Source organism: Callorhinus ursinus, unplaced genomic scaffold (assembly GCF_003265705.2).
Source record: "Callorhinus ursinus isolate GAN/ISIS: 27379988/994484 unplaced genomic scaffold, GSC_fseal_2.0 scaffold14, whole genome shotgun sequence".
Taxonomy (NCBI): domain Eukaryota; kingdom Metazoa; phylum Chordata; class Mammalia; order Carnivora; family Otariidae; genus Callorhinus; species Callorhinus ursinus.
In genome coordinates, this window is record NW_027397076.1 from 37911977 (window position 1) to 37923859 (window position 11883).

At 37.2% G+C, this 11883-nt stretch overlaps 1 protein-coding gene across 14 annotated transcripts in view; it reads left to right on the top strand.

Moving 5' to 3' along the window:
• Positions 1–11883, top strand: part of GRIP1 (glutamate receptor interacting protein 1) — a 661959-nt gene that overhangs the window by 521056 nt on the left and 129020 nt on the right. For all 14 annotated transcript variants that reach the window (XM_073900694.1, XM_073900697.1, XM_073900696.1 and 11 more), the window contains 3 exons: positions 2324–2407; positions 6998–7073; positions 9348–9493. In XM_073900694.1, the coding sequence (XP_073756795.1) occupies positions 2324–2407; positions 6998–7073; positions 9348–9493 (306 nt within the window). The remainder of the gene's footprint in view (positions 1–2323; positions 2408–6997; positions 7074–9347; positions 9494–11883) is intronic.

Below are 11883 nucleotides of genomic sequence, written 5' to 3' on the forward strand. Positions count from 1 at the left end.
CATTTATTTTTGTAAATGATAAACAGCAAGAATGTGGATAATATAAAGCTGTAGATAATCCTAAAAGTCTTTATATTGACTCTAGATTTGAATGTAAGATTTTGTGGTCAGCAAGAGTTAGCTCAAGCAAATTAAAATTACAGTGCATTTCATTCCCAGAGCAGACACCCAGCCAACAAGGACAGGTGGCCCAGAATTAGAATTTGGTTGTATATAATTGAAAGTTGATTTAATGATTAAATGAAATAATATTTGTAAACCACTCTGCAGATTTCCTGGCACACAGTAGATGCTCATTAATTATTTCTCCCCATATCTTTTCCTTTCCTTTCTATTTGTTCCAGTAGAACAAAAAGATCATGTTCTTAACCAATTACTTCAGGTGGCTTGTTGGGTCATGGAAATAAGAAAACATTTGGTTTGAACTCAATTTTTTTTCATTTAATTAAAACTGTACCTCAACACTTTCAGCTATTTAAATGTACTGTTTCTAGCTGATTAAAATGAACTGAAATTCCCCTGATAGCAAGAATATGACATTTAATTAAATCAGCAGTATACCAAAACATTTGTTCAGCTGTAGGTTTATGTTGTTTTTCAGCAGATCCAAGTTCACGTTGTACTTTATATCCCAGCCGGATGTGTGCAGTTTTGTGAATTTAACTGTGTACTTTTCATAATCATGTTTATTCCTTTGAGGATTCAGAATTTCCGATAATTAAAAATAGCTGCAATTAATGCTAAATTAAAATTACTTCCTATCTCTGTAAATGGTAAGAAATGTTCTTTTAAAAGATGCAATTAAATTCTATCTATAGAATCTGTACCAATGTCTATTCTATCCATATATTTCTTGTTGATAGTTTTTTTTTTTTTTAAGATTTCATTTATTTGACAGAGAGAGCACAAAGCAGAGGGAGAGAGAAGGAGAAGCAGGCTCCCTGATGAGCAAGGAGCCCGATGTGGGACTCGATCCCAGGACCCTGGGATCATGACCCGGGCTGAAGGCAGCCGCTTAACCGACTGAGCCACCCAGGCGTCCCGATAGTCTTATTTTTTAAAAGGTTTATTTATTTGAGGGAGAGAGAGAGTGCACATGAGTCAGGGGGCAGGGGGCCAGAGGGAGAGAATCTCAAGGAGATTCCAGGCTGAGCACCCAACCCAACATGGGGCTCACTCCCATGACCCATGAGATCACGACCGAGCTGAAACCAAGAGTTGGAAGCCTAACTGACTAACCACCCAGGTGCCCCTCTTGTTGATAGTTTTATGTAATAAACTTTTCAAGATCTAATAGCAGAGTGAAAAGTGTGCCATTGATAATAAACACAGTATTAGATAATTAGTTATCATTGTACAAATTCAAGATTAGGATCTAAGACCATCAAATTCTACTGTTTGCAAATTCTTTTTTGTCTCTCTGAATAAAAATATCCCTGTATCCATAATGATGAAATATTAATTTGTGGAGATTTGTTTTTTTTAATTCAGCAATGGTGTACTATATAACCAGAATTACTCACCACTTTCCTGAAAACAATCTCACAGAAGAATTTAGTTACTATACCTTCTTGCAACTCATACCCTGTGTTACACACGTATACCGTGTGTAATATTAATTAGATATATCAACTTGGTCATGCAATTTTATTTTGTGAAATAGAAGCAATAAGCATACAAACACAACATATACATGATGGTATCAAATAAAATTAAGCAAATCTTTAGTTTATTAGATAGCAGTAATATTCTGAATGTACATCAGAATTTTTTTTTGCCCTCCAAGTTTGATTTGGTTTGTCTTTGTTAACTGACATGCATCATGTCAGAAAATCTATCTGCATCAGCCTAATCTGTTAATGGTAATTTGAGAGTAACACTTTTTCTTCCTGTACTAGTATGCTGCAAAAATAATATAAATACATTATTTCAAGTTTTACAAAAATCCTACCGTTTTTAGATTTTACAGAGGGGAAATAATTCTATTGATTATATGAAGATTGTATCTCTTGTTTTATAGAGTTTTAACAATGTGATTATTATGTTCCACTTATAAGCTGGCTACATAAGAAGAAAGAAAGTACCTATGATTTTGATTCCACTTGGGCCTAAGCCTAAATCACTTATGCAGACAACTATTTTATGGTATTTGTATGACATTCCAAGTATTTTTTCTAACCTCGTCTTTGAAAAGAAATTATTGCCCTTTGATTACTCATAAGAATTATTTGCCACAGGGATCTGTAACGTCTTATGCCACATCAAAAAATGGATATGTTCTTATGACTTAAGACTTATATTTCTCTCTCTTCTCTGCATTCAGCTGTTCAAGGATCGAGTGTTATCTTCCGAACCGTGGAGGTCACATTACATAAAGAAGGCAATACCTTTGGTTTTGTCATACGAGGTAGGTGGTAGCTAGAAAATGTGAACCATCAGATATTCTTGGAGAATTTGTCAATGAAATATTAGGAGTGAACTAGAAAATCATCCGAAAAACAACAACAACAAAAACAGATGTTTCTTTCTTTCCTTTTAAGATTTTATTTATTTATTTGACAGAGAGAGACACAGTGAGAGAGGGAACACAAGCAGGGGGAGTGGGAGAGGGAGCAACAGCCTGCCCACTGAGCAGGGAGCCCGATGCGGGGCTCGATCCCAGGACCCTGGGATCATGACCTGAGCCGAAGGCAGACGCTTAACGACTGAGCCACCCAGTTGCCCACAACAGATGTTTCTAATGCATAAAGTCATCTTATAATATTTGCACCCATTGTTTTAAAAAATAAAGCAATGAGTGGGAATCAAAGTAGAATCCAAATGACCTAGATTTGTTTTCAGCCCATTAATACAGAGCAAGAAGTCACCGTTTGTATACCTTATCAATTCATTCATCCTACTGATTTACCACTTTTCAACACGTGTTTTGCTTTCCCTTTATACTTTCTTGTATCTCCGAGTCAAAATGTTGATGAATATGGCTTGATTTGATTTAATACACTAGGATTAAGCAACTTTGTATAAATTATTTTCTCCTGAAATACATTTTGTTATTGTAGCTTTCTAAAAATGGATTGAAGATAATCTAATCCCTGGGAACCTATGTGCATCAGCTTAATGTACTTTATTATGGGATGACATTAATAATAAAGATTTCAGGTGACTCCAACTTGTCTATAAAACCATTAATTCTGAGCTGTAATTCTGGCTTTTAATATTTTATTTTTCTTATTAGCAGTTTCACACCTTAAAGACTATAGAAAAACAGCTCATAATTCATAGTGTGACAGTAAAGTTCAATAGGGAACTATGTAGGCATCAAGGAATTTTTTTACCATTTCACATTTCTTGTTTTTTTTGTGTGTTTTTACCTATAATATTTTATACTTCACCAGTGTCAGACTTTTATCCAAATTATCAGAACATTACTGAAAATTAAGCTGCTTAATAAACATACATGCAACAAGGAATAAAAGAAATGTGTTCACTTATATAGATTTGTCTTAAATGACTAAGCTTTAAACATTAGATTCGATTCCGTGCCAATTATCTAGCAAATCAATCAGATATTTATTAAGGACATGTCAACATGTCAGCAGAGGGCCAAGTACTGGGGAGTCATAAGACAGCTCCCTATCTGCAGGGAATTACAATCCAGTGAATTTAAGACATAAGTTGATAAAGTACTCAAGTGAGCAGTAGAGAAAATGGAAAATGAGGAACTCACTGAGTGATTTAGACCAGCAATTTATTACCTTTTTCTGACCAGCTCCTATTTTTAGATGGAACATTTTACCTTAACCATTCCCACATTTCTGTGCAAAAGAACTAGATGACTATAATAAAAAGTCAGTATACAAGTAATTTTGGCCCAGAGGGTGGTAGATACAAATCTGTTTTTGCAATATAGGTATGATAGAGAGACACACTTGAATTACATGCCTACAAGCCTAATTATTGAAAAGCTGCAGTAAAAAATACTGCTGGTGCAAATATTTGTTACTAGTTGCTGTATGGTTAATCAATAACAAATCAAATTGCTAATGAAAGAGCTAAAACAACAGTAATTTATCATTAGGAACAAAAAAAGAATGGAAGCATTTGAAATCTACAACCACCTCAAGACAACCGATGATATAATGTCAACAAAACACCCGTCCCACCATTTGCAGGAATTTAAATATCTGTATGTGCATACAGAATGAAAGTTTTCTACTATAAGCCTAGAATACTATCTGGTATATCATAGGCACTTAATAAATAAATGAATAAATAAATAATTGAGTGTTGCCTAGATTTGTGTGGACACAGACTTCTTAGCATTAACACTGATTTCAAAACCTTAGTAATAATGAACCAATTTTGGTTTATGAGTACCACATTTTTGTAGGCTTTAAAAACTCCCTTAGTACATTAGTTGAATGTAAAAGTTTGTGCAATTTTGCATAATTTTTCATGAGAATCAAATAAAGCATTTATATTTTTAGATTAGTTTGAGGCTCACCTGAAGAGTCTTCCATGCTCAGAAGGCGGCCGCCACCCCTCCCTTCAGAATCTCGATTAATCACAAAAAGAGTTGCAGAATGAGAAAGTACTGTGGGTTAATGTTATCACGGCAGAGAAGACATCATGGCATCGATGGAATTTGAGCTAAACTTATTTCAGGGAGAGCACCAGGACTTTCGGGAAAGAAGAGGACAATATCACAGATGGAACACATTCATTTAGAATTGGTGAATTTCTTCTTAACCAGTTAGAATGGGTGTTGGAACAATAAAGCAGGCTTTTACCTGATGAATGGAATTGCATTTCTAATGCTGTATGTCCTAGGTTCTAAAACCTTGACTCCCCACATGATAGAACCTGGCACCTACAGAATGAAAAATGATGTTCTGGGCTAAATCTTGCAGAGTTAAATTTCAGTTAATTCCCTTGCCACCAAGCTAAGGAAGATGGCTTGGAATAATAGGGAAAGCACTCTGCCACTAAGTTCCGTTTCACTTTGGGCAAGGAAACTTTCTCTGTCAGTCATTCTCAACTAGAAAATTGTAGATAGGGTCTCCTCATCTAAAACATGGAGCCCAATATTCAGGTTTGGCTTTGCATTGTGGCCCTGACATTGATATTTCCAAAAAGTATTCGAGGTGAGTGATGCTAACGTGCAGCCAGGATTGAGAATACCACTAGTCTCTGACTGGTCTCTGTTTTGCTTTGCAGCTCCAAACATCTAGAACCTAAGTGAATCACAAGCTAAATGTGGTTCCTTATTTCAAAAACTGATAAAATGTCACATATCAAAAAAATTTGGAGCTATCCCATCTTTTGCCATGCATTCACTATTACGGATCTAAATGTAGACCCGATCAAAATTGTGGGAAGTTTTGTACTGTCTTCAGCGCCCATCCTTTTCTAAATCAACATTCCTTCAGGAGAAAACAAATCTATCTTTTTATGATCACCTTGCAAAAGAGAGAAATTACATAATAGTACTTATATAAATATGGGTAAGCATGGGCTGTAATTTATTGTCATGATTTTCTTTTTTTTTTTAAATGCTTTTCTGAGGCAGTTGTGAATTTCCTATTGTAAGTAAGGAGGAACTTTGAAAGAAGCCATCAAACTGAGGGAAAGAGTGAGATCCTGAAATGGAGCTTGTATCAATTAGCCGGACTGAATAAATCATTTGTAATAGAAATGGGCAGAAAGGAAGCATTTGCCTTCATCAGGAACAGTGAATGTCTTTTGATTTTTCTTGGAGGCTAGATTCTTTAAGTTGACCTCTCTGCCTGTTCAGGTTTGGGGAATGCCAGTCTGTTCTACCAGGCATACGTTAGGGAAGGCATATTTGATGGTAATATTCATACTTATCAGATACTGGCAAACTAGGGACCACCAGGTGGGCAGCCATGATGGTGATGTATAAAGAAATCAGGTCAGATGCAGAACAGTTAAGAAAGTGGAGATGTCCAGCCTGAAGAAGATGAGACTTGGCAGGTGTATAATCACTGTTTCCAACTTTCAGAAAATGTTTCTTATAGTAGAGAGCATCCGTTTTTGTTTCACTGCTCTAAATAATGGAGCAAGGACCAGGAGATGAAAGTTGAAGGAAGATAGATATCAGATGAATAATTAGAAAGAAGCTTCTAACACCCCTACGTGTCCAAATGTGAAAGGGCTGCCTCAAACCTAATAAGTAGGCCAACTGGTGGGTCTCAAGAAGAGGTTGGGGAAGCACAGATTATGGAAGTTTTACAAAGGGGTCCTGGATTTAGAAGAGAATTTATAAAAAAAAAAAAAAATACCTTCCATCTTGAAGTTTTTCTGTTTCCAGGAATTCTTGAGCAGAAATTGTCCTTATACAGAACTAAAATCTCCATTTAAGCATTGCAGTTTTTTTTTAAATAGTCTGTCAAATTTGCCCCCAATTTTTTGAACGGCCCAACTTTAATGGAACGCACTCAGCCTCTTGAATTTTTTCTTTCTTGTTTTAGATACTTATATAGTTTTTCCCTCTTCAGTGTTTGCTTCCTTTATGTCAGGTTGTAGACCTACTCACCTGTATTATAGCCCAGGTTCATTGGCCCCAAGTATACCCACCTGCACTTTGTTCATGACTGACTGTTCTAATTAGGCTAGCACTCACAAGTAGTTCGTGCACTTGTGACACTAGTTGTTAAATATTTTCTATGTCACCCCTGAATGCAGCCATATATTTATGGACAGGCAGAGACATTGTGACTCCAAAAGCGTATTCTATATAAAACGAGTAAGATTTTTGGAAAAAATTTACACATTTTCCTCTCCATGTCAACAAAATGTACTTTAGTTTCTCGGCTGGCATTTTGTAAGTGATTCTTTTTAATGAAAGCATTGCTAAGCTGTATTTCTTTCTTTCTCTCTTCCTTCCTTCCTTCCTTCCTTCCTTCCTTCCTTCCTTCCTTCCTTTCTTTCTTTCTCTCTCTCTCTCTCTCTTTCTTTCTTTTTCTTTTTTTGCTAGGAGGAGCACATGACGATAGAAATAAATCTCGTCCAGTTGTAATAACATGCGTTCGTCCTGGAGGACCTGCTGACAGGTAAACTTCATTTCTCTGTGTCACTCTCCAAATAGATTAAACAAAGCTGGGGAAAGCAAATATGTTGGAATGTGAAAACTGAAATTGTTTGGGCTGTGGAATCAGAAGAAAGAAGGTTTGACCCCAGACTCGACACTGAACTACCCCTCCGTGTTTGGCCAGTGACTTAACAGTTCTGAGCTCAGTTTCCTGCACTGTAAAATGTAGATAACAATACCTACCTTTCAAGGTCTTCAGTTTTATCAAAGACTGGCCGATGCCTTGCAGGGGGCCCATCATGCCAGTAGGTACTTAAATAAAAGGCGGCTGGCTTTTTAAAGCAGGCACTTTACATGCGTCATCTTCAATTGCTAGTCTCCTAATCTGGAAAGATAGGTGGTGGCAATTTGATTGTTACTATTATCCACATTCTTAGGATTATTGTTACCTTTTGATAATGATTATATATGTCAGAATGGAAGTGACTTTTTTTTAAGATTTTACTTATTTATTTGAGAGAGAGAGAGTATAAGCTGAGGAGAAAGGCAGAGGGAAAAGCAGACTCCCCGCTGAGCAGGGAGCCCGATGCAGGGCTCGATCCCAGTCCCGGGATCATGACCTGAGCCAAAGGCCGACGCTTAACCAACTGTGCCACCCCAGCACCCCTGGAAGTGACTTTTAATAAAAGGGAAATAGCGTTGTCAGTGTCTAGAGCTATCTCTTCCTTGCTAATTTGAATGTCTGAAAGGGCAGCTCCTTTAGCTTTCACATTATAAACATGTTTGGGGGTGGTTCCTAAGTAAACTCACAACTTAGCTGTCTCAGGAGATACTTGTCTTTGTATTAATTTCCCACAGCAAAAGTCGAGTCCATAAAGGCAGAAGACCACAACTCCTGCCATTCGATATTGCTGAGGGGGTAGGAGAAAAATGCCCCGATTACCCCTGATTCTGTACTATGTTTCAAACAAGGATATACAGATTTTAAACCTTCTCTTAGGCAATAGAAATAGTAATAATACATACTATTGATTGAGCAGGTAACCAACCACGTGCCAGGAAATGTCCTAAGTGCTTGGCAGACATTATTTTATTTTATCCCTACGACTGCCTACTAAAATGAAATATTTTTTATCCACATTTGCAGGTGATAAAACTGAGGTGCAGTATGGCTAAGTGACTTGCCAGATGGTTTATACATGGAAGAGTTAGGGTAGGAATTCAGGTTTATTTTCCTTCAAAACTCATGCTGTTACCTTCCTTTTCTAAAAAGTTTGTGTTTAATATAAAATAAGATACTGGTTTCTCCCCTGTGCTATAATATGTTTGCCTTTGCAGAAGATATTACAAAGTCAAAATTTTTACAGACATCTTGCCTTTTTCCTTTCTTGTGCTTCTCTTGTGAATTATTCTTCTGGAAGTTAATAAGAATATTTTTGTTCCTTATTAATGTTTAGGTTGACATTGACAAAAATGTCAGAAGCAGGCCGCTAGTTTGTGAGCAACATATAACCAATTTAATTTCGGATGAAGTGGCATCTAAAAATTTAAGATAAAAATTTAGTCAAAATTCTTAGAGGGTCATCTAGGTGAAGGATATTTAAGAGATTTTTATCCTTTTAAATCCTAAACTTGTAATCCCCGTTTGATTTTCTCATCTCCACGATCCTCCCTGAGGCAGGAAGACAATGATCTGGAAGGCTCCTTGGCTATATTTTAGTGGTGTCCCTCACGTCCTGAGGTATCTTCTTCCAGTGCCTGGAGTGTCTGTGGTCACAGCAGAAAGAACAGTATTTCCCTGTCTCATGGGGAAGATGAGACTGAAGCAATTTAATGATTGCCAAAATGGCCTGATAAATCAGTAGGGAGATGTTTCACCGGTGCCCCCTGTCCCACTTGGTTTCACCAGTAATAAATTGAGTGGAATCAGCAGGCTTTTCTGCTCACCTGGCTTTGGAAAACTAGGTAAATGCTACTTTCTGGGCTCTAATAAATCAATCTGAGACATTTCAGCAAAAACTGTGCGTTTGGTACTTCTGCACCCCAAGAGTTAAGTGTGGGTGACTTGGTGGTTGACTAATGTGCAATTATTACCTTATTACTGACACTCATATTGTAGCAATTTTCTGTTCAGGGTTACCTCTCTCCTCTCTTACTATCACACTCGATGCTTAAAAGGAAATGCAAATAGGATGGAGGGCTGAACCCGTGAAAGAACTGCTTTGGCTAAGTGACAATTAATGTTAAGCCACATTAGGGTACACTAATGAAGACCATTTCTCTGTTCTCCCTTCAGAGAGGGCACCATCAAACCTGGCGACAGGTTGCTCAGTGTGGATGGAATTCGGCTTCTTGGAACCACACACGCTGAAGCCATGAGTATTCTTAAACAGTGCGGACAAGAAGCAACACTGCTGATAGAATATGATGTCTCCGTGATGGGTATGTCAGAGTCCTGAGGTGGCGCTCACTAAGCTCTAGGTCATGTCATTGTCCATCCCGGATAAACCACTCTGGGTTAAGAATGGCCTGTTCTGTCCTCCTGCAACAGACAGAATTCCATCAATACTATATCATTACTCTGTTGGGTTCAGGAAGAGGAGGTGAGTGGTACTTGTCAGCGATTTAGAGTTCTTGTGTCAATAGCTTCTATAATAAGGTCCTATTCTGTCAGAGTGTTTCACCTAGCTCTCAATTCTTCTATGTGGATTCCCTTTTGGCAGCAAAGTATTTTCCCCTCCGAATCACAAAAATAGTATTATTAACTTAAAGGCTGGTACTTTGTCTTTTACTACGTGGAGACTAAGAAAAATAGGAGATGTCTTTCCTTCTTGTAAGTTCCCAGTAGGAAGCTCGCTCATCAGAATCAATAGAAATTACCAAGCATTTTATCATTAGATTTAGGAACAAAAAAAAAAAGAAAAGGGGACATACAGAATCATTGATTAAAAGAAAAATACTGTTGAGTGTAGTGGGTTTTTTTTTTTTTAAATAGAGTTGACCCACAATGTTACATTAGTTTCAGGTGTACAGTATAGTGATTTGACAAGTTCATATGTAATGCTGTGCTCACCACAAGTGTAGCTCCCATCTGCCACCATAGGATGCTGCTAGAGTACCAGTAACTGTATTCCCATGCTGCGCCTTTCATTCCCATGACCTATTCATGCCATAACGAGGAACCTCTATCTCCCACTCCCCTTCACCCATTTTGCCCACCCACCCCGACCTTTTCCCCTCTGGCAACCATCAGTTTGTTCTCTGTAATTATAGGCCTGATTCTGCTTTTTGTTTATTCATCTGTTCGTTTTTTTTTAGATTCCACATATGAGTGAAATCATATGGTATTTGCCTTTCTCAGTCTGACTTATTTCACTTAGCGTAATACCCACTAGGTCCATCCATGTTGTCTCAAATGGCAGAATCTCATCCTTTTTTTATGGCTGCATCATATAACACACCTTCCTTATCTATTCACCTATCAGTGGACACTTAGGTTGCTTCCATATCTTAGCTATTGTAAATAATGCTGCAATAAACATCAAGGTGCCGATATCTTTTCAGGTTAGTGTTTTTGTTTTCTTTAGGTAAAAACCCAATAGTGGAATTATTGAACCATATGGTATTGCAATTTTTAATTTTTTGAAGAACCCCCATACCAAAGCACCAATTCACATTCCCACCCACAGTGCATGAGGATTCCTTATCTTCCACATCCTCACCAACACTTGTTATTTCTTGTCGTTTTTATTTTAGCCATTCTGACAGATGGTGAGATGATAGCTCATTGTGGTTTTGATTTGCATTTCCCTAGTGATTAGTGATGTCGAGCATCTTTTCATGTGTCTGTTTGTATCTGAATGTCTTCTTTGGAAAACTTGTCTATTCAGTTCTCCTGCCCATTTTTAATTGGATTGTTTGGTTTTTCAGTGTTGGGTTATAGAAGTTCTTCACACATTTTGGATATTAACCCTTTATCAAATATATCATTTGCAAATTTTCTCCCGTTTAGTAGGTAGCCTTTTTTTGTTGTTGATGGTTTCCTTTGCTGTGTAAAAGCTTTTTATTTTGAGGTAGCCCCACTAGTTTATTTTTGCTTTTGTCTCCCGTGCCTTAGGACGTCTATCTAACAAAATGTAGTGTAGTATTCTTTCTTTCAGTAATGCTTCCAATGGAAATTAGTTCTATTTCTACCGTCACAACTATGGTAAAACTTGGAAGATATACTCTTCTGGCTTTTAAATGTTACAAGAGAGCCAAAGTTTTGTGTCATGTTAACTAAGGCATAAAAATTATGAGATAATGAATTGGAACTTAAAATTGAAACTAAATCATGTTGTTAGTACTTCTTACAATTATCAGACATGATTATCTGACTGGATCTTACCTGTAAGTTTTATACTGGTGAAACGTAGCAGAGATAAAGAGACAATTCTATAACTGCAAACTCCTTTATTTCCCACTCTGTATGATTCATGTAGAACAGTGTTGCTTGAAAGTGTTAATATGGCTACTGGCCTGAAATGTTTTAATGAGGTATGAGGTTTCTGAAAAGACTTAAAGTATGAGATTTTTTTTTATTTTAATTTTTTATTGTTATGTTAATCACCATATATTACATCATTAGTTTTTGGTGCAGTGTTCCATGATTCATTGTTTGTTCATAACACCCAGTGCTCCATGCAAAACGTGCCCTCCTCAATACCCATCACCAGGCTAACCCATCCCCCTACCCCCCTCCCCTCTAGAACCCTCAGTTTGTTTTTCAGAGTCCATCATCTCTCGTGGTTCATCTCCCCCTCTGACATACTCCCCTTTTCTTCCTCTCCTGT